This window comes from Aptenodytes patagonicus, chromosome 2, assembly GCF_965638725.1.
Source record: "Aptenodytes patagonicus chromosome 2, bAptPat1.pri.cur, whole genome shotgun sequence".
Taxonomy (NCBI): Eukaryota; Metazoa; Chordata; class Aves; order Sphenisciformes; family Spheniscidae; genus Aptenodytes; species Aptenodytes patagonicus.
In genome coordinates this window covers 17,790,191-17,814,883 of record NC_134950.1, presented here as the reverse complement: position 1 = coordinate 17,814,883, position 24,693 = coordinate 17,790,191, and the positions used below count along the sequence as shown (strand labels likewise).

General features: G+C 35.1%; 1 protein-coding gene across 1 annotated transcript in view; it reads right to left on the bottom strand.

Annotated features, from left to right (window-relative positions):
* CSMD3 (CUB and Sushi multiple domains 3) overlaps nt 1–24,693 on the bottom strand; it is an 823,344-nt gene that overhangs the window by 336,110 nt on the left and 462,541 nt on the right. The window contains exons 17-20 of the mRNA XM_076329214.1: nt 18,712–18,850; nt 14,869–15,056; nt 11,500–11,688; nt 1,813–1,929 (exon numbers count right to left, since the gene is read on the bottom strand). Coding sequence (XP_076185329.1) covers nt 1,813–1,929; nt 11,500–11,688; nt 14,869–15,056; nt 18,712–18,850 — 633 coding nt within the window. The remainder of the gene's footprint in view (nt 1–1,812; nt 1,930–11,499; nt 11,689–14,868; nt 15,057–18,711; nt 18,851–24,693) is intronic.

Here is a 24,693-nt window from a genome sequence, read left to right as displayed (position 1 = left end):
ATAGGGTGCAAACTAAATGACTACAGGGCTAACCGTTTTCTTACACTATCAGTCTTTCTTGCTTATCCAGAACAGTTATATTCTTCCCACATCCCTTCTCCTTTGCAAAGGATCCACAGTACCTTATTTTCCTGCAACTCTAAAAGCCATGTATCATACCTAGAGGTAACAAGGGCAAATGTAGCATCCGATGTAGGCTCAGTAATTTCAGAATGCTTTTTCACTGTGGGTACTTACAAGCAAATTAAATTGACACAATGGCATCATTTGGTGGTAAAAAGAGACTGTGGAATAGCTGGAGCAATAATTTTGAGAGATACACTTCGCCACTTTAACATTTTAAGGAGTTTTAAATGGGACATCCAGTCAGAATGACTTAACATCTTGATGAGGAACTATCGTACTATTTGTACAAAATAGAACAAGGGGATCACAGATCAGCACAATTCTCTGTGAGGGAAGTCTTATTTTTATGTTATCAATAACTCTTTCTTAGAGAAATACATCATCCGTATGCTTTGTGACATTTTTCATGCCCTCACAGAGAAAACTGATGAAATTCAGAATGGAACTTGCCTTTCTTCTTCTCCCTTTTGTTCCTTTTTCTGTATTCTTTCCAGTGTTACAGATGTAATACTCCTTTTTGTGTTCTTATCACCTCACCCTATTCAATTTCTCTTATAACACTTATCTCTAGTTCTCTCCTTCCCTTAACATTAAATTCTTATGTTTCTCTAGCTCTTTCCATTCATAGTACAAGAGTACTATGCAGTCACTCCCATATTTAAAAAAAGTACTAACAAAAATATAGAAGTTTGACCCATCTCTTCTCATCTAGTCCCAAAACCTTTCACCTGAAAGCAAGTAGGACACACTATTTCAAGGAAATTTTCTTACCTGGAATTCCCAATTTCCATTTGTGTCCTAAAGATTTTCTAACCTCTCCTGTGTGTCTCATATTTCTTTGAAATAACTCTTACTAAGATCATTTCTCAGAGAAAAGTTAAAACCAGTATTACATCTTTTCCCTGAAATCTTCCTTCAACAAGTAACTATCCTTTTCTTAAAAGTCTCCGCTCCCTTGGCTTCTGTGATCGGTCATTATAGACTTCTTTCTTACCTCTCTAAGTTTTCTCTTATTGGGTTTCATTATTTATTATTTTTTCCCTTGACATTTATTGCTAATTATTTATTCAATCCATAAATGCATATTAAACAGCCATTTATATGCTGCCACCCTGAAAATGTGTCTCAGTAAGCTGAAACAGTTTCTTGTCTTCAAAATAATAAGACTTTTCTTTCTGACATTTCCTTGTCGACAGCTAGTCATAATGTAAACTTTAACATAATGAGCAATCTTTTAAACAACTCCTGTCTCATTAACTTCATTCCTTTTTTATGTTATAATATGAATAACATCTTCACTTAAGTCTTCACTTCAGATTCTTCTGTTGATACCAAGTCTAAATATCGATGACTACTTCCAGCTAATCTCTCTCTAAGATAAGGCATTTCCTCCTCAACACAGAAAAAGCATTCATGTTCTTTCACCTGTACAAATTAATGTGCACACATCCAACTATCTGTTACTTGGACTATAAACTTTTAGGGACTTTCTGTACTGTGGAAAGCATTAGGGCCTAGTCCACATCTGGAATTCTAGGGATTACTACAATAAAAATCAACAAAAACAAAAACCAACAATGCAATTCCTAGTTCATTGCTGCTAACCCAGATGTACATGTGTAGCACAGAATACTGGACTTATATATTAAAAAAAATAGGTGGAAAAAGAGAAAAGGATTTATTTACCTTTTCCATGGGTAACATCCACAGTCCATGTACAATTCAGTGAATTTGGATACAGATCAGGATAACCAGGGGATAAAATTGTTCCACTAGGTCCTCTAACATCTCCACCACATAAAGCTAGAAATAAGAAAGAAAATAATAAAATAATTAATATAAAACTTATAAAGGAGAGAAAATATAAGAAAACATTTTTTTAAAAACTTCTGGCTTTAAACCGACTTAAATATAATTGGTCAAATGATTCAGCAATTCCACATATAACTACAGCCCATTTTTACACAATATGAAAAGAAATTTAATCAATGAATAATTAACATGCTTTGTAATAGGTACTAAGAAAATGAAAGGCGAGTTTCCTCAGCTGTTTTTTCACATTTTCTTGAAAGCCTGTGAAAGTCAGAAGTTCAGCAGGAAGATGAAGGCAGAAGAAGATATGGAGCCAAACAATATCGCTTTAGCCAGAAGCTAAGGCTGGAGAGTAAAAATGGCAGAGTGGATCTCACTATTGAAGAGTTACTGACTGAAAATATTATTGCAAGGAAGCATGGCATCCTTTCTTGTATCTAATTATTGGATATGCATCTATATCTATAATGCAAGTCATAATGACAATTGCCAATATAAGTCTTTCTATAGTATTAATAGTGACTTTGTAAAAGTAATCAGTAATTGAACAATATAAAAATTAAATTATAGCTTGAATTAATACAAAATACAAAAATAAAATCTTACAACACTGGCATAAATATCTTCACAATTCACCATTACATTTTAATGGTGAATTTTCAATTCCAGAGCTTTTGAAATACTAAATTAATTGAGTAATTTTTAGTAGTGAAGAGGCTCTTATACCTTAGAATTATCTTTTATCAATAACAGTGATTAAAACTCAGTACCAAAGTTATTACATCATAGTTCTCTGAATACAGATTGTCTCAGAAGGGCATACATTATAAAACAAATGAGTATTTCTACTTTTTTTTTCTTCAAGATTAAAAACATCCAGCCCTTTTATTTTGCTTAACCTAATTATATGCATTACCAAAATTATTTTGTAGACATGTTCCAGGATACAAAAAACCAGTAAACTATGTTACTGCACCAGATTTAAGTCAAATAATATAGACTGGTTTAGGAAAGTTGATTGCAGTTCTTAATATGAGCAGCTCTTCCAAATTAATTAACACAAACTCTCCCTTTTCAGCCTTAAGTAATCAAGCTCTCAACCAGTGTCCTTTCAGAATGTTTATTGGTATCAACCATAGTTTCTCTGAGCCCGCACCTTAACCTAAGCCAGTATTCAGCATTCCCATTTTTAACAAGTTTTTCTCTTTAGCAGATGCTAAAGCTGTTGAAAGGCAGTTTAGGAGATAAGTAAATGGCAGTGACCTGTCTGCGGTTCCAATCGATACAGCTATCAATCCCTCTTCCCCTTGTTGTATAAGCCATTGCTCACCCATCGCTCGCGTCTGTGCTTCCCAGCCTGCTGCCACACCAGTGAGGGTGAGGGAAGGAGCCTGTCACAGGCTGGAGGAGCAATACCTCTTTCTGAGAGAGGTTGCCCCACCTGCACTAGCTGGTTTAACCTGCTCCTACTCCTCCTGTAACATCAGCAGCAGCTACCAAGGTAGCACTCAACAGTATGGATCATAAAGGTGGGAGAAGTTTGGCCTTTCAATATATGAACAGTGCTCAAACATCTTCATACTTCTTCAGGAGAAAGGTGTTGTGAGTAATTTGTTACAACATCCATTTATTCTATTATATGTTGATATTTATTCTACTTACAACAATTTCTGCTACACATTGATGGGGTAAATAATGAAAGTTATACCTATCTTTGCTTTTGCTATTAACGCTATTTATTTGAGAATGAATATGTTGACCAGTCATGACTTTCTGCTTGTAGAAGTACATTCAAAACTGATCTGAGGACAAATCATACGGTGAATCAAGAGAATATCCAGAATGTACCTTCTGTCTTACCCTGTACCTAAGCAGACATTTGTCTCAAGGAAATACGTGCATTTTTCAGACATTTCAGTAGCACTGTGGAATGTTTTCATAAAGGTCAATAATTTTTCATAATGAGGTTACTGCATTGCATGCCATCACTATCTTTAGGGCACTGAATAAAAAGAAGTATACATTTAATTACAGTTTTCTTATAAAGCAGATATGGAACTTCATCCTATATCCCAGGATGAAGATCACCCTATTTTGCCTAGTTAAATTTGTTTGATTGTTCTAACCACGTTTCTGTTTTAAACATGTATCTTTGTCTGGGTAGCCTCATGATTTCTTTGTGTGTGCTATTTCTCTTGCCAACTTTCTAGCCTTTTTGGCCCAGTTGTAAGCTGGAAATTTGCAGATGCAGTACCAGAGGCTGAAATAGGACATTCCAGGACCACAACCGCCCAATCTCATAATTGTTGTCACAGGGGAATAACCTCCCACCATACTAATTTTCCTCGTCACTTCTCTGATGAAAAGACAATGGAGGTAACTGCTGTCCACTTATCACCTGATCTTGTATTTAGACATTAGTAAAACAGAATCAGGGCTATGACAGTGTTATTAGAGCTTCTGATGGTAACTACCTACTTTGTCCATACAGCCTATTAAATAAGAAAATGCAGGTCAGCCCTATTAAATAAGAAAATGCAATCAGTTTTTATAATCATGGGAAACAGCCCAAACAAAGAATGCATTTTAGAGTGGGTGTTTGGAAAACCTTTCAGGAATGCAAATGGTGACAAAACATCTATGGCGTGCCATCAGGCACTCAGTGTAACTCTATGAAGGTTAGCAGATGGCAAAAAAAGGCATCAAGGGACCAGCATTTTTCAAAACAAAGCCAGGTTGACAGATCTGAAATATAAAATGTGCGCTGGTCCTGATAAGATGGCAAACAGCCCAAGCATATAATATCACTACTAGTATCTGACTCTTTTTCAGAGTGTAAAGGAAAACAGAAACACATGGGGAAAAAAAAAAAGCAAAAGATAAACTCCACACATTTTTCCAGATTCTACAAGGATCCTTTCTTTCACTTTATCTGATTATACAGAGATGGAGGCTAGGACAGACTAAAAGTAGAACGAATACATAAGCAAATAACTGAAGCACTAGCTTGGTGTTCTAATGTGGAAAATAGAATACTGTGTTGCTAACACACTAATTAATAATTTCTTTGTTATGCAAGCAGAGAAGCTGAATCAAGACATGCCTAATTTTTTTTTTCCCTCCATTACTATGTTTTCAGAATAGTGAGAAACAAAATAACAAAAAATAAAGAGAACAAAAAATAACAAAATATAGAAGTGACTGTATGAAATACAGATAGGTGCCTGGATGTATAGTATAAAGCACCTCTACAGCACTGTGGTGATCAGAAATGATGTGACAACTTAAGAAGCAAGTTTTGGATATCTGTGAATGAAGATTAAAATTTAATAGTGGAGTTCAGTGGCTAAGCCAGTTGTTCAGATGAAATAAATTCTTACAGCGCTGGGTTGATTACTTACACTTTCTTTTGTTGTAAATGATCATAACTGCATTCATTTTGCTCAGTAACATCATCAGTCAGAAGGAAGAGTGACAGCAAGCAAGCCTAACTTAGAAAATGGCCCTACATAGTTTGAACATAATTTTGGAATTTTAGAACCTTTATTCAGGCTACTTGTAAGTGTCTCGGTGGGAGACATAAAGGCCATGCTTCATCCCTGAAATACATGAATAGCTGTAATGAAAGCACTTGACTTGTGTCATTCATAAAATTATCAGGTTCCATTTCAGGCCATATTTCATGCTAATATAAAACAGTTATAGAAAATCAATCTTCCAATACTAGAAATAGTCTCGTAATTTCTAGTCTAAATTTATTCATGGCCCATTTTTACCCATTTGTTCTGTTAAACTGTCATTATGTTCTCTTCCCTCTTGGGGACTCACTTTGGAAGGGTGGCAAAGCATATTAGTATCTCTGACTTTGGATCAGTTAAATGAGACAGGATTTCTCAATCTACTTCTGTAAGATACATTTTCCATCTCTATGACCACTGCATTACCAATTGCAAGTACTTACCTGTCTTTCTTGTCACAGCAGCTGTGCTACACAAACATATTGCTAGGACACTTCACATTAGATTGTGGCTACAGCTAATAAGCAAGGAAGGTGACATTTTTGTTCATAGATTTTTTTTCTATTTTTTTCATGTCCTTTTTTCTATTTTTAACATATTTATATTTTACTGCAGAAGTCAGCCTGTATAACCTGTTCCTGCAGAGGTCAGCCTGTATAGCTAGCTTAACGCTCCTTCAGAGAAAAGCCCCTTACCTCTTAAATTTTGCTTTTTATACCATGAAATAAAACTCAACAACCACTAATTATGTTCTCTGGCATCGAAGGTCTTTGAATAAGGTTTACTACCTATTTAAAACTAATTTATTTTGATGTAACACAAGTCAGTCTCAGAGTTATGAAGGGCATAGCAATAATATGAAGTTATCAAGAAAACTGGATGTGAGAAGGGGGTCACCGTATCCAAGAAGGACAGAAAACTCCCAAGAGAATGTGTTTGTTATTTTAGTAAGGCAAGAGAAAATAATACACCTATATAAAAATACGTGCATCCGTGTATTTCTATATATGGTGTTCACTAGCAATGCAGTAAAAAAAAGTCATATCATTGTCCCTTTTTAGCCTGACTGAAAATGGTGATATCTGGGAAATTAACATTTTACCCATTTTCAAACTATATCACCTACCATTTTGATATATAAAGATTTTTCGAGAGACTAGCCATAGATCACCAACCACAACTCAGAAACTAACATACGATGATGTATCTCAATTTTCTCAAAAAAGAGAAAATACACATAAGAAGAACAGAAGCCTTCAGAAAAAAATGACTTTTTTTAGTAAGGCCAGCTTGCTGCAAGTACAAATAATTGAAAACTATTTGTTTTCAATGGTGATGGGAGGAGAAAACATGCATTTATAATTGATTAGTAATAATGATTAGTTTTACAAATGTTTTCAAGCATCATCGAGAAAGACTAATAACATATGCTAGTTCAGAAAGAACCACAGCATGAAAAGAAGATAAACCTATTTATACATAGATGTGTTTGTGTATATATAAATCTAAATACAAGTATATATATATGCATGTGCTGCACATGTATACAGAGGCCCCATTACATTCATTTGCTTAATTAACTCTAACTTCCAACTAAAAATCTAATTTTTAAAATCTAATCTAAGGTGATTTTCATTTACTGTGTAATTTGATAATAAAAGGGAAATATAAATATAATTAAAAATTATTGAAACAGTGAATTAGAATTTGAATCTTATATACTGTGCTTCATAGATCAAGAAACTTCAGCATCTGTCTTCCCTAATTACAGATGTAATGTGTCTTAAAATGGGATGTAGTCAAGTAAATAACAATATGGACATCAAATTATTATAATCAGCTTCTGGAAGGAAACCTTGGACTTGAGTTATATTACCCTAGAGACTAACCTAATAGAAACTAGTGTAGCCTAGATTACTCACAACGTGAACCGTTGTATTTTTATCTTCTTATTTAAATCTAAACCAGACCAAGACATGCTATCCATTTCCAATTCTGGCATCTACCACACTGAATATTTGCAGCAGGTTTTTTAAGAGTTGTATTTCAATAAAAGTATTGGTTTTAGTTTAGAGATGTCTTAACAGAAATGACATAACACCTCTGCCATATTTCCTGGATATGTTCCTCATGGTACTGCACAAGTCATAGTTGCTAATTCATTTGGACATCTAGGTGTTTTCAATATAAACATTAAATATTTTCTATCTTTCTTGAACATTTTTCTTGCTATTTATTAATTTTCTTAAGTAAATGACGATCAGGTGGAATGACAATATTTATTCTTAATTCAAATAATGAATAAGAATTATTATGTATTAGCATTCAATTTCATGTTGTGATGAAGGGAATAAAAATCACTTTACACTCTTAATTAGGTATCCAACTTTTAAATTAATTTTCCTGTCATTTTTAATGGGATTAATATGATACTTCATATATTGGGTAGAATAGGTTTTCTCACATATATTCAAAGCTTAAAAGCAAAATTCTATTATGATATTCATATAGAAAGGACATGGTAAGACAAAATTTTGTCTTATTTCTTAAGCACTGGGACGAGATTACAGTCAAGAAATTCAGGGGTGTCCAGATAGATAGGTACCCAGTGAATCATATGTAGATGTTAGATAGAATGTTGTAAATGTAATACAAGTAATCTTTTCTAAGAAAAGCTCAAAACCATCTATTTTCTCTCAAGTATGACTATTTTCTGGAGGCCTGTACATATTCTAATTTAAAAAAAAAATATTGTTATTTATTTGGATGTTTTGTTTTCCTAGGTAATGTGTCCCATGTTTATGGTATATAGACCAAACCACATCTTCAGATGAACTATTTCAAAATAAATAAATGTACACAGTAGTATTGATCTTGTTTACCCATGAACCAAAGAAGGAAAAAAAAATGGCAAAAGTCTAGGCCTTGACCAGTGCCACCTCTTTTGAAAAGAAATAAAAAAGTATTTTGCCAAGACAGCTATCCAGAAATTGGTCATACTTAACAACACTAAAGTTAAAAATTAACAGTATCTTTGTAACAGCCTGCAGAGTAATTCATTTCTTGAAAAGAGGCTGATGTTTTGATAGAGATCATTTCATTCTTTGAAGAAGCCTTAATTTTATGGTTGTATAACTTATTTTAACATAGTGGAGCTGCCGTCTTGAAAACTGTAAAGCAATTCAAGTACTGTATAAATTCAAGTAGCTTTCACCACAGTGAAAGGATGAGAGGTAATGGATGTAACTGGAAGATGGGAGGTTCTCAGTAGATGTTAAGAATATCTATTGTGTGGTCAAACAATGGCACAGGTTGCTCAGAGAAGAAATGGAATCTTTCCCCTTGGAGATAAAACATTGTGTAGGATCCTGAGCAACCTGATCTAACATCCAGATTGGACCCGCTTTTTGGGGTATGGGTTTGGACTAGATGATATTCTGAGGTTCCTTTCAGCTATAACTGTTCTATGAATCTGAAAATATTTTCCTTAAATATTTATCTTTAAAGAGCAGAAATAGATCCTACTATCCTCAAAGGTCAGAGCTCTAATTTTTTTTTTTTTTCAGAAATGCTTTGCTATACTTCCGTATACATAAAACTGTTTTTCTGTATGTATGTATACACACACACACACACACACAGAGAATACATATGTGCACTGAGGAATAGTGTGCATGCCTTATCTATATAGATACACATAAAAATAAAAACTAAGGAAATTACCTATGAAATCCTTCATGCGTATCAATTATTCAAATATGAATGAATTATACAGCCTGTCATAATCACCCCCTCAGGCCAGTCTTTAGGGAAGGAAACAGTTCGCTTGTTCATTTTTAAACCATCATTCTCAGTATTGTCTAAATGTTCCTGTAGGTAATGAAGTGTGACTTCCTTGATAAGCTTTTTGTGATGCTTATCTGTGTAACATCCAAACACCTCATGAAAAAATTAGTTTACACTCCTTCAAAGAATAGAACTGCAGTCAACATGATCTGCTTTGATGAAGAACTGGTTCTAAGAAGTCTAAATTTTTTCCTTTTCTACAGCCTTCTCCTCCTCCAAAACACACACACTCACAAGTTGTCATCATCTGTCTGCACAATTATCATGGTCTGTCTGCACATCACTACATGATGTAATTATCAAAAAGAGATGCAATTATCAAAAAGAACAATCAAGAAAGAGCTCTGGTCTTCAGAAACTGTCAGAGTAATATATTGAATGAGCAGGAACAGTGACCAATGTGTTTATTAGTGGCACGATTAATACAAATCCATACTCACAGTTTATGCAAAGAACAGCCCATTTAGCAAATGCCCTTTTTTCCCTGGGGGTGCAAGGACTCTGGATCTTATTTTAAAACATTCCACCAGAGAAGAAATTCAGCAATGAAATTAAAATTAGTTCAACCATTAATTGATTAAATTTACTAGAATAAATGTACTCAATCCTGCCTTTAGACCACATTTATTCAATGGACAATTGCCATTTAGCAATGTACTCTGGAGAAAAAAAATAAATCTCATTTACTTAATGAATTGCATGCTAGTTCAGCATCTTGAGGAAGAAATTTATCACAATATGTAAGTTTATTTCACAGCAAAGCACAGTATTCATAGGGAGTGTGTTAATACTCTTTGTTTTAGACGGTTACCATCTAGTGCTTATCACCATAAGAAAACACATCTTATGTTTATGGCCTATTCAGCAAAATATAGTCCCCTTGACTGTGAGCTGTGGGAACCCTGCAATTCTTCATTCCAAGAACTTGACTGAGAAGCAGAATCCTTTAGGAAATGGGCTTGCTAAACTACAGAGTGTCATTTTCAGGAAAGTGATTATTCATGCCCCTTTCTACCACCACAAATTTTGAGTATCATCATATACCGACACGTTCAACCTATTGAAATATAAAAACCAAAGGATTTGCTAACTAAATAAGCTGAAGGCCAAGAAAACCCCTACCATTTTTTAAAGAAAAAAATACAGTGAAAATGAATATATTTCCATATGGCAAATCACACATGATTCAGTGATTTTTTTTGTTAGTCTTCATTCAAATTCAGCTTTTTCTTTCTAACTGAGTGTCCTGAGACACTAAGAACTGTTTTAGAAAAATATACTATCATCATGTGCATTACGTAGCTCACGAAAGTTCAGTAGATTTTTATTGTTAAATACTACTCTAGAATTAAGTCGGTATGTTATTCTCGATAACATTTTTATCATCAGAAAAGCATGTACCGTGCCTAAAGGAAAAAATATATTTTGAGAGGAAAACATCTCAAATACGCAACTTAATAAACATTACAATATACTTTCTTAATATTAAATATAATTGTTATCAACCTAACTGGGAAAATGGATTAAAATGAACAATTCAGATAACAAGAGATGACTGAAAGTATTAGATAATTTTTCAAGCAGACTTTTTTCACGATATGGTGGAGACTCCAAAATGTATGACATGTTACTCGATACCTTTTTTGTCTGGTTTAACAATCATATGCTTAATCATCAGGTATAATGTGGCCCTAATCAATTCCTACAGTGATTGAATGGTGTCAAGTTCTGTTAACAAGCTAGACACACAGTGATCAACATGAAATGGGAGAAAATGCAGTTTTTGAGTCAGGTTTAAATAAATCGCATTTCATGTTTCGTATGTCAGCACACCTGTGTCCATAGATGGATACTCAAACACAAATATTTCTAACTTGTAGTAAGTGCTTTACAAGCAGATATACATTAACCTTGCATGCCTTGAGCTAACTGGCAATCAGTTAGCTCACAGTAACGTATATTCAGATAGACATATCTTCAATAATCTGCTGATTTAAAGAATTACGTATTATTCTCTACTTTTATTACTCAATATCTCATCACACAGAGGTATATAACATTTATTTCCTCTAACTATTCTTTTTTTCCTAAAAATAGAGGTTTTACAAGCTCCAACATTTAATGCATTTTGACTAATAATAGTTTGGCAAAATGTGTATATTTTAAGGTATTCTGTATTTTATCCATTCATCCTTACCATCACAAGTTGGGAGTGGGTGACTCCACCAGTGATTTTTTTCACATAGCAAAGGCTCCTCATGACTCAGCCTATAACCTGGATCACAACTAAATGAGACAGTGGAACCTATAGAGAAGTCATGTCCATAACGACGTCCATGCACTGGTATGCCAGGATCCAAGCAAGAATAAGTATTAACAGTTACACCTAGATTAAAAAAAACAACAACAACAAAAAAGAAAACAGTTAAATAAACAACCTATAGATTTTTTTAAAAATTAATTTAATTAATTCACTGTGCTGTGACTGGGGGTGAAGGCTTCATTATCACATTTTCATTGAATTATCCTTGCACTATGTGTCTCTGTGTTACTGTTATAAGATGTTATGGATAATGAATTGCATCCTGCCACTGTTGCAGAGAAAAACATCACATAATTTACATGATATTTAGTTTGATCCTATCTCAGTAACATTAAGTGATTTTGTCCCTGATGCTGATGTTGAAAAGCTTTGATGATCACTCAAAATTCTGATTTCCAGCCCTTATTTTTTCCTGATCAAACTTTGTTATCCCAGCTAAAATGTTTATTTCTTTTGATATTTATCCTTTAAAAATTTACATAGATCAATTATTTACATAAATAATTCTTATACCTAATGTTATTTGATGTGTGAGATATTGAGAAGATAAAGAATAGCAGAAAAAGGAGTCAAGAGAAGTTGACTTGATAAAGAGAATTTTAATGTGTGCTAAAAAATGAAACCTTTTATATTATTTCCCAGTGAGAAGTTTAATTTCATTATAAAAGAATCAGGGAAAAACAAAAAAAAAGAAACAAAAACCTCTAGGAATATTACTGAAGTTAGCAAATTAGAAGTATTCAGTGTAAGATTTTTTATGGGTGTTATTCCTTTTATTCCTACACAAAAGCCATAAAATATCCTTCCTTACAAAGAAATTCAGTGTGGAAAAAAATAATTAACATAGAAAATAAGAACATGTAAAAGACTTCAGCTTTCAATAGGATATTTGAAGAGAGAAATGCTGAATAGAGGACCATTAATCATTATTATTATCCAGAAAAGGGAAATCAGAATTAGGTTGTACTGGATAATATAAGATAATGATCCAAGAAAAAATAAACAAAAATAAAATTAATACTAGATGTCTGTATATAAACAGAGGATGTTAAGCAGAAAACAACCACTGAAAGTGGTTTGTGTAAAAATGGTAAAGACGTATATTTTCAATGTTCTCTGACAGTATAAATCTAACTTTCATTCTTCACTAGTGTAAAGAGAACTGTGGGTGGGGATCAATTTTAGAAAAAAGGGATTTTATAATGAAATTGAAGAATTTATTTATAATGAAATTTCAGATTTCCTTTCCAGCTTTACTTAATTGAAACAGTTTGATATAAGGATATTTGTAATAAGTACAGCTTTCCTCTTTTTGTTGTTCACATTCCCGAAGTGTAATTTCTACCATTTGACATTATTCATTTAGCCAATAATTTTAAGAATTTAGTGGTCTCTGCTGGCAATATTAATCTAGTTTTCCTGATGTGTAAGGATAGCCATCCTTCAAACTTCAGAATGGATGAGACAAAATCATCACTTCTTCACAATGTAGAAGATGATACAAATGGAAGTATGTGGGTGAAGGCTAGGACAGCAAAAAATTTTTGGATAATAATAGATTTCTTTGTAATAAACAGCCAGAACTTGACATTCACTGGAGTTCAAATCAGCCCAAACTTTACCTGGCAAAGTCACTTCCACATATATTGTATTTAATACCCTTTTCATTAGTGGTCAGAATAGTGAAAATGGCCAAAAAGAATGTAAAAAATTAAGAACATCTGAAAATTGCTTGGTGACAGTTCCAACAAGGAGGAGTATGAAACAGAAATGAATAGATAACAATGTGCTCATGACCTTTACTAAGCAAATTAGACAGTGATTACAGAAAAACATTATTTCACATGAAAATATGACATTACAACAAAATGTATATTTAGCAACATTAAAAGTAAACAACATGACAATGTATCAACTTAAATGAATTTTAAGAATTCATAAAGTATGAAAACTTACAGATATTTTCTGCAGTGTAGTTTATATGAATATAATAAGGGAAAACGAATACTTCTATATGTCAGAACAAGTCACATATGAAGGTTTTAGATGCCTAAAAATCCACAGCCAAGCTATTCCATAGCTTGATTTTCAGCTCATTAGTATAAACTGCATTTCCCATTACTTTCAGTTAGAGCTGCAGGTACATCAATCAGGACAGAAATTCAGGTACTTCCTTAGATTTTCATCATCTTCCTGATCTCATGCAGTTTTAAAATCATAGAATCGTTTAGGTTGGAAAAGACCTTTAAGATCATCAAGTCCAACCGTTAACCTAACACTGCCAAGTACAACACTAAACATGTCCCTAAGCACCACATCTACACGTCTTTTAAAAACCTCCAGGGATGGGGACTCAACCACTTCCCTGGAAAGCCTGATCCAATGCTTGACGACCCTTTTGGTGAAGAAATTTTTCCTAATATCCAATCTAAACCTCCCCTGGCGCAACTTCAGGCCATTTCCTCTCGTCCTATCGCTTGCTACCTGGGAGAAGAGACCAACACCCACCTCACTACAACCTCCTTTCAGGGAGTTGTAGAGAGCGATGAGATCTCCCCTCAGCCTCCTTTCCTCCAGGCTAAACAACCCCAGTTCCCTCAGCCGCTCCTCACAAGACTTGTGCTCTAGACCCCTCACCACCTTCATTGCCCTTCTCTGGACACGCTCCAGCACCTCGATGTCTTTCTTGTAGTGAGGGGCCCAAAACTGAACACAGTATTCGAGGTGCAGCCTCACCAGTGCCGAGGACAGGGGCACAATCACTTCCCTACTCCTGCTGGCCACACTAGTTCTGATACAGGCCAGGATGCCATTGGCCTTCTTGGCCGCCTGGGCACACTGCCGGCTCATATTCAGCTGGATGTTGACCAACACCGCCAGGTCTTTTTCCGCCGGGCAGCTTTCCAGCCACTCTTCCCCAAGCGTGTAGCATTGCGTTTTACACACACAAAAATGCATTGTATAAAAAATAAGAATAACAAGACATAAAAACAACATCCAGAAGAAAGGCATTTGCTTCTCATTTCCATCTGCTGATTCTTAAAGCATCGTGCAGTACAGCAATAACATAAAATTGTAAGTGAAATTACTGCTCATCCCTTTTGTAGTTTAACATCACTAAATCTTTCTCAGTTTGAGAAATAACAGGAATTTACCAAAGACGACACCTGTGCGCCTTTATTTATTTATGACTAGGATAATCATTGATGGGGAAATCAAATAATACAATTCAGAATTACTTACTTTCATAGTGAATCTTGAATCCATTGTTAGAACGACTGTTGTCAGTTGTAAAGAGAAGATAAATGAAATTGCTACTGCTAAACAGGAATTGTGGGACCTGTGTACCATTGTAAGATCCCAGAAGTGGAGATAATAAATTTGGTCCATCATGAACTTCCAAAACATCGTAATTGAGTTCTGTCTGAAATCTGGAATTGAGGAAACACACAGAGGCACAGATATAAGAAGCAGTTAAAACAAATTCAATAAACCCATACAAAGTAAGCCATATTTTAAAAATATGCTCCTTTCCTAATCATATTTTTTTAACTATTTCTCCACATATCTATTTTACAATATCAATATAATAGTATTAATTATCCTATATAATTAATACAAAATCAAATTTCACATTAGTGCCTTAGTAAGATGAGAAATAAGTTTAAACTCCTTGAGATGGTTTGTATTGCAGTAAACAAAAGTCAGAAACACGTAGTTTGCTAGTGTCCTGGTTTCGGTTGGGATAGAGTTAATTTCCTTCCCAGTAGCTGGTACAGTGCTGTGTTTTGGATTTAGGATGAGAATAATGTTGATAACACACTGATGTTTTAGTTGTTGCTAAGTAGTGCTTACAATAGTCAAGGACTTTTCAGCTTCTCATGCTCTGTCGGCGAGAAGTTGGGAGGAGGCACAGCCAGGACAGCTGACCCAAACTGGCCAAAGCGGTATTCTATACCATATGACGTCATGCTCAGTATATAAACTGGGGGGAGTTGGCCAGGGGGTGGTGACCACTGCTCGGGAACTGGCTGGGCATCAGTTGGCAGGTGGTGAGCAATTGCATTGTGCATCACTTATTTTGTATATTCTTTTATCTTTATTATTATTATTTTCCCTTCCTTTTCTGTCCTATTAAAGTGTCTTTATCTCAACCCACGAATTTTACTTTTTTTTTTTTTCCCTGATTCTCTCCCCCATCCCACTGGGGAGGGGAGGGGAGTGAGCGAACAGCTCTGTGGTGTTTAGGTGCGTGCCAGGTTAAACCACAACAGTTAGAAAAGATTAATATTACTTACATATACTATTTTATAACACAAAATTATTTTTCTTTTTGGAAAAATTAAGTAACTTATGTAGAGGATATGTTGATGCATTCTTTTATTACATCCATTCCATTAGGCACAAATATCATCAAGGTACTATATTATCTATCAATATTATTATCTATATATATCTATATATTATATAGACACTATATTATCAAAGAATCATACTCTGAGCATGTACCCTTAAAATCATCTATAAGCAGGGATAGAATTACTTAAGTCTGCTCTGAGATTCCAGGGGCTTTGTGCCAGTTGAGGCTCAGTTCAAAGTGGTGGCAGAAGTTATGGCAAAAAAAAAATTAAAATCCTATTTAGAAAGCACTATAAAGCAAAGTGCCTGTTTAGAGACAGCATGTGTGCTCTCTCTGTCATGGAAAAGCTGAGTGTGACAGTGCTGCTAGATATCTCCTTGCTTGTCTTGTTTTAGATGGTATCAGCAATCCCAAACACCTATTTGGTATTTTGACAATGGTTTCTCTTTTTCTTGCTATGACAGACCTTACATCAATCACACTGCTTTAACGGATTCTCTGATGGATTATTGAAAAACCTTTTCAGAATTAAAAAGAAACAATTAACAGCAGGATCCTACAAGGACCCTTCAGATATTCCTAATTCTCTCTCTGATTCACTTAGATGCCTAATTCGGCTTTGTGAAATCCATTCAAGGAACTGCATGACTAATGCCAATGTACTGAAGAGCTCTATAATTCAGTATTTATGTCCCATGAGTCTGAGCCTAAAGATCTAGAGGAGTCTGGTGAAAGATGAGAAGCCAAATTAAACCTCCAAAACATGTGTTTTCTTTTATCCATGTCCCAGTCCTATGAAGTAACATAGAAAAGAGCACAGAAATAAAGTAATAAGGAATTACAGAAATGAAGCATAATAAGCCTAAAAGCAGGAGAATTGAAAATTTCTTTTTTTGCTAGTTCCCACATGAACTCACAATGATATGTTGTTAAAAAGCTACTAGGCAATAACTTGCTTTTTCCAGTACTTGTTTTTCCCACTAATCCAAACAAAACAGAAGCAATCTTGGAAACAGATAATTTAGTCTTGCTCTGCTTTCTTAGTTACATTATCAAAAACATACTTAAGACAGAAAGTGTAAGAAGGCATTGACCTCATAAACATAAAGTAACTACCAGTCCAGTCAAGACATGATGAAATTAAGCTGAGTTTCCAAAGACATAACAGAAATCCTCTCATAAGTACTTGTTGCTCAAAGAGTACATATAACACCACAAACAGCAGAAAAATAAGGAGATGAAAAAAATGAGTAAGCACCCAAGAAAAAAGAAATTGAGGACAGTTTTTTAGTGGGATGACCTGAAAGACATTTGAAGAGGGGATTATGTATAATGCCTTTGCTTGGTCGTTTGGCTCAGAAAAGTGATCAATTTAAATTTAATTTATAAGGGTGATGCTTATATAATTTTTTTCTTGAATACCTTTCCTCTTGACGATCAACTTATCTGATATATTTACATATACATCACCTGGTTATTCCCTGGTGTGAAAAAACAGTAGGGATTTACAGGAAACTGAATAAAAAATACTTTGTGCTCATGTAAGACCACTCCAATGTTCTTTCCCACTTAACTAGTCACTATTCTTAAATTAACCTGGATGGCTTCATTACTATGTGAGGTCTATTCTTATGGAGGACTCACAAAAATTCATTCAAGCAGACAGGAGAGAAACAAACTTTAACACAAGAGGTGACGCACACTTTTTTAATCTTATTTGAACAGATAAAGCTGCTTTTAATATTTACAACATTCATCTTTGTTTCTAAGAGACACCCTATCAACTCAATGCAGTGTCAGGATATGAGTAGAATAACCTGTTGCACAGTGTATACTCATTAGTCAAATGTGACTAGTGCTCCAATCAGTAGTTTGCTGATTAACATCCCTAGTATTTAAATACTCATAATTAGGCTTCACGATAAACACTTCATTGCAAAGAAGAATGGCACTCACATTTCTCACTTCTATCATTTCAATTCAGCCTAAAAAGCTACTGATTTGTAACAAAAATCCAACAGATTACCTATCGTAGCTATGCCTGTACAACAGGAGTGCCTGTACAACAGGAGTAAACTCTTTAGAGTATACATGCACAATCATAAAACAAAATATGAAAAAGTTGTTATGAAACCTCTGAAATCACAAAAATTAATAGTTATTATTTGCTTAGTCTATAGATCTCTATCTTTTCTCCTACATCTCTGGCTCCATGGCACAGGAACACTTTAGCATACAGTCATGGAATGCAGAACCTCACACGTATGCAATGTCATAAGACAGAAGCCATAGGAAGATAGGAAGATGGGAGATTAAAAGGAAATAAACTACTGTGCAAGTGATAAACTGATGTAATGTTAAGATGTCACTCTGCAGGAAATGTGTATTAGTAAGAACTGTTCCCTTCCTCTTAGAAAATCCAGAAAGAAAGGATGTGAAGGTCAAAAAAACCAAAACACTAGACAAAATTTTTAACTGGGCCAGACAGGTTTACATATATGCAAGAGGGTAGGAATTTCAAAAGCTTTTCAGTGCATCAAAGCAGAAATTGCACTAAAGATAAAATTTATGCTCTGAAGGCACTAAGGTGTTTTGGAAAATCCTACCTGATAATACAATTGCTTCATTTTAGACATAGTGCAAATTAATGCTGTGACAGAGCTAATAAACTCCTGCTTCTGGGTAAAAACTGGAAAATATTAAATAAGAAAAATAATAGCCAAGACCTTTCAAATGTAATTTTGATAGAGTGTCCTGGTTCAGCTTCTATCACCCACTCACAATTCAAGGAATCTTTATAGTACCCGGGCCAGCCTGGAGAGAGGATTACTCCACTGGGAGATGAAAAATGCCCACCACATGGAGCTAAAAATGAAACAAAGAGAAAGTTATAACAACACAGACTCATTATATGTAATTCACAATTACCACTTTCAATATAGGACATCTATACTGAACAAATTAAAAAAATCCAGTTGCAGGAAGATGAACAAGGCTTCAAAGCTGACAGACTCTGTGAGGTTCAGAATTAGATGGAGACAAGTGAATTAAAACCTTAAAAGGATAAAATAAACTGTTCAGTAAGTTCTGAAAAAGTTTTTTGCACTGTATTGTTACAGGTTCAATCTATTTTCCTGTAATAAAGGACATGCAACAAAACATAGTGTTTATAAAGTGTCATTACTTCTGCTTTTAATTGTGAGCAGAGAGATTTAAAAAACTTGTGAAAGTTTCAGTTGAGTATCAAGTTAGAAACTAGTGAATTGTTATTTGATATTAGTGGATATGAATCCACTGTCATACCACATACCTTTTGCTTGTCATGTTGGCAGTTCAAGTTCCTCATTCATGAAAAAGACATACTTATCATTCTTACAGGATTAGTTGATATTTTTGAAGCATTTGGCAAACATATTAAATACTGTAATATAGAGAACTGCAAGCAGAATTACTAGAAATAACACGTAGTTTTTCTCTCAGAGATAGTGAGTAAATTTAAGCTAGGAAAACTGTATTAAAACATAATTGAAACCAAAGTTGTTGGGAGTCATATTTAAAGTTTTTCAATGGTTTAATGACACATTAATTACAGGAATAATCTCCACAGCTGTAGGTATTACAAAGATGAAGAGCATTTCTTTGATAACAATTCTCCTTAAATAGTTGAAGAGAATCTGGTACAGAATGAGGGAAGTTTCCATTAGCTGATCAGTGTCAAGACAGTTAGTCACAGGGTAGAAGAGAGATTCTCAGAAGTAATAATCATGTTTGACTGATGCTGATTTTGGCTATGGAGAGTGCTAGTCTATCCCAAAGATAGTATAATCTCACAGGTGGGAAGACTAAGAACAGTGAGACCAATGCTGCTAAAGGACAGATCTTTTAGGTTTAAGTCTTGAAAAGCTCTGTGCAGGTTTTTAATGTCATGCATGAATGCAAACCCATTACATCTGATGGACCTACATGTGTATGTAAAGTCAAGTGCATGTGTCATCAGACTTTTGTGAGATCATCTTCTTCTCAGCAGTATGGATGGGTGAGGAAAAGACCGTGGGAGTGCTTGGCATGTTTTTGTTTATTTGTTTTCAGTAGGAGATTGATATTCCCTAAACAGAGAAATTAATCCACAGAATTATCTTGAATTCTAGACGTCTAAGAAATGCAGTAATTCCATCACCAGAAGTATTAGCATTTTTAAAATACATAACAAATCATAACTTTTTTCTAGCAATTTAAAATATCTAGGACATCTTATGAATTTAATACATATTCAGTGTGGTAAATTGAACATATATTGTTCAGCACAAGTGTAAACATCCGCAAAAGACCGTATCTATGTATCTTTCTATATGTGTATTATGCATATATATGAATATACTAAACATACCTATGTAGACAAATATACAAAACAAAAGTCTCCTTGATCCACAGGAGACGACAGAAAAGCAACTGATCTCTGAATATATTTTCCTCTAGCAGAGTAAGATATATTTTCCTTGAGTTACAATGTTACATATCAAATAACTAATTTCACTTAGTTATTCCTGGGACAAAATAATTTGTAAAATATGTGACTCTAAACTAAACTTTTTCACTCACTGAAGTGCTTGCAAATTGCTGTCCTTTAGGGAATCCAGCTACTTCAGTAAAAACTGTTGCAAGTAGGGATATTCATTAACTTGTTTTTTAAAAATTATTGTTGTTGTTGTTGTTGTTATTATTTCAACTAAAATGGATTACCTAGAATCTTAAGTATAGAAGAGGGAGTTAGGAGTAATACTGTAAAAAAAGCTTTTTCACAGTTGCTCTGACTTGCCTGAGTGAGCATTACTTGCAACCTTATGAAGAAATCTAATCAAGCTTTCTTTGATGAAAATACAAGGTGATAAGGACCTGATAAGGTGTTAAGCCCTATCATAGGGAAAAAGAAAGTTAAGAAAAATATAATAGTATAAGAGTTGATTTTCACTAGACTACCACAACAGCATAAACACGTAAAGCCTTATTTAGCATAACAGATTATAATTTAGAACCTGTGAAATGTAAGCTATATGTTATTTATTTTCTTCAACAAATATGTTTTCCATGATGGTCAATAAAGCAGCATTTAAAAGAGGAAAGCATTACATACAGCATCCTCTTAAACTGGTGAACACAGTCTCAAATGATGATCAGCCTACAATTTCTTTATTTTCAGGAATTGCTGACTTTTATGGAAAATGAAATCTGCAGAATGCATTAGCTATTCAATTCAAACTTTACATTAAAACTCATTTTTCTGTCACAAATCTTTTTGATCAGACCTATTTATAAGTTCTCTATGTGAGGCAAAGAAGAAAACAAGCAACATACATTTCAGTGCCTTACACAAGCAGGCAGAAGCAAAATTCATTGCTTCCCCAAGATGTCAGCCATGAAGAAGTAGGCAGCACCTTTTGTGGACAGTGCTAAATCATACAAAGCAGACAGTAAAATTGAACCATTTACATCACTTTTCCATTACCATCTGTTGTGTGGTACAGATGTGCACTGACGCAACCTGGATGAGAACAAAGATTTATTTGTCAAAGAGTTCTCAACAACACAGTATCAAACACTGGATATCCCTTATTCTAGACAAAGTCCTAATAAAACTACCCATTTTTTCTGTGTTATATAAATAAGAATTGAACTAACTGGGTAAGTGGATTCTTCAGGTTCAGCTTAAGCAGCTTATCAAGCAATAGTCTTATATCTCATTATATCTCCTCATGGAGGAGGAGATGGTTTTCAGGGGACTCAAAACAATTATTTACTCTCTTATAGCTATATTTCCACAAAACGTTCTGGCCATACCAATTCCACTCCTGGAGTGAGGGCACTGTATTCTGGAGAGCAGAACTTTTTAACACTGCTGAGATGTAAAAGGTATCAATGAGCAGATTCTAAGCTGCAAACTGCAGTAGAAAGTGTTAGGATTGGGTGCCTTGGGTTTGAATGAAGAGATACCAGGATTAAGCTAAGGATCTTTGTCAGCTTAATCTTCTTTCTTGCACATGACAAGGATATGTGCCAAGAGTCAGATTTGTTCATCTGTACAAATAATTAGAGGAGAACATGAACTTCAGAGTGTGTGTGTGTGTGTATATATATAAACTTTGTTATACATAATAATCAAGTAGGCTACATGGTAACTTATAGACACTAGGAAAATACAATTTCTCCAGTTAGAAGTATGCTTAAATACTTTGTTGGTTCTGATGAATATTAGTGTAAATACATTAGCCTATAGAACTATAAATGTATGATAGAATTATTGTTCTCGTAAGCCTCTTCGCTTAATTGCTAATTAAGGATTTGATCAAGCCCAAATTAGATTTGGTGAGCTTCTCAGGATCTGAACCCTCAGGGACTAAACATGTTTTCTAAAAGAAAATCTTACAGGATTGACTTTTCTTTTTTGTTTTTTGAACATATTTGTTTGCTTTTAGTTTTAGGACACTTTTCTAAACAAATACACCACATGACTCTGGATTTCACCAAGCCTCAAAGTTCATACACAGCTGACATAATTAAGCTGGAAATTTTCCCCTGAATTTCATTTTGTGAAGTGAAGGATGTTTCTTTGCCAGGCTCACTAGACACATACACATATTTATTTACATCATAGGCATCTATATGTAGACAGATTTTTATTTTTGCTTAAGGTTTTCTTTTATTGTTGAATAAAGCATCTTAGTAAAGCACTGAAAGTGAGTTATACACTATGTGTATGGATTTTGTAACTATTTGAATGCAACAATTACTTGTTATTTATTTCTAACAAGCAAAAACTTTTGGCGTGTTATTAAAACACTTTAATATTCACTTCCAAAGCAAATGACATCTGTCAGGAGACCTTCTGAAGATGATGAGAGATGAATGGATTGAAAGCAGTCCAGCAGAGAAGGACTTGGGGATATTGGTGGATGAAAAATTGGACATGAGCCGGCAATGTGTGCTTGCAGGCCAGAAAGCCAGTTGTATCCTGGTCTGTGCAAAAAGAAGCATGGCCAGCAGTTCGAAGGAGGTGATTTTTTCCCCTCTGCTCTGCTCTTGTGAGAGCCCACCTGGAGTACTGCATCCAGCTATGGGATCCCCAGCACAAGAAGGACATGGACCTGTTAGAGGAGGTTAGGAGGGCCAAAAAATGATCAGAGGGATGGAACACCTCCTGTGAAGAAAGGATGAGATAGTTGGGTTTGTTTAGCCTAGAGAAAAGCAAGCTCCGGGAAGACCTTATTACGGCCTTTCAATATTTAAAGGGGCCTTACAAGAAAGACAGAGAGAGACTTTTTATCAAGGCCTGTAGTGATCGGACAAGGGATAACAGTTTTAAACTGAAAGAGCATAGATTTACATTGGATAGAAGGAAGTAATTTTTTACAATGAGGGTGGTGAAGCACTGGAACAGGTGACCTAGAGAAGTTATGGATGTCCCATCATTGGAAGTGTTCACAGTCAGTTGGACAGGGCTTTGAGGAACCTGATTTAGTGGAAGATGTCACTGCACATGGCAGGGGGGTTGGACTAGATGATCTTTAAAGGTCCCTTCCCATCCAAACCATTTTATGATTCTATGAGGACATAACGTTACTGCTGCAAAGATGGAGTCATGTAAATTACTACTGCATGTAGATTTAGTACAGACTTGATCCAGTTGCCAGTGAAGACAAGGGATGGCCTTAAACTGATTTCATAATGAATTGGTAAGGGACTTTGTTTACTAGGGAAAAAAAAAAGGAAAAAAAAGATAGGAACTTAATTCCGCTTCAGTAGTAATTTATTTATGCATTTACCTAAACAAGCACATGATCTGAACCATGACCAGACAGCTTTTGAAAACCTCCAAGTAAGGAGACTCCACAACCTCCCTGGGCAACCTATGCCAGTGCTTGATCACCCTTACAGTGAAAAAGCATTTCCTGATGTTCAGATGGAATCTCCTGTGTTTCAGTTTTTTCCCATTGCCTCTGGTCCTGTCACTGGACACCACTGAAAAGAGCCTGGCTCTGGCTCCATCCTCTTTGCACCCTCCCTTCAGGTATTAATATACATTGATAAGATCCCCCCTCCGAGCCTTCCCTTCTCCAACCTAAACAGTCCCAGCTCTCTCAGCTTTTCCTCATAGAAGAAATGATCCAATCCCTTAATCATTTTTGCTGCCCTTTGTTGGACTCTCTCCTGTATGTCATGTCTCTCTTGTACTGAGGAGCCCAGGACTGGACAGAAACTCCAGGTGTGGCCTCACCAGTACTCAGGGTAGAGGGGAAAGACCACCTCCTTCAACCTGCTGGCAACACTTTCCCTTATGCATACCAGGATACCATTAGCCGCCTTTGCTGCAAGGGCACATGTTTAACTTGGTGTCCACCAGGACCACCAGGGCCTTTTCTGCAAAGCTGTTTTCCACCTGTATGGCCCCTAGCATATATTAGTGCATGGGGTTGTTTCTCCCCAGGTGCAGGACTTTGCACTTCTCCTTGTTAAACATCATGAGGTTCCTGTTCTATTTCTTCAGCCTGTTGAGGTCCCTCTGGATGGCAGCATGACGCTCTGGCATATCAGCCACTGCTCCTGGTTTGGTGTTGTGGCAAACTTGCTGAGGGTATACTCTGTCCCATCACCAATAAAACTATTTATAGAATTATAGAATCATTAAGGTTGGAAAAGACCTCTAAGATCATCGA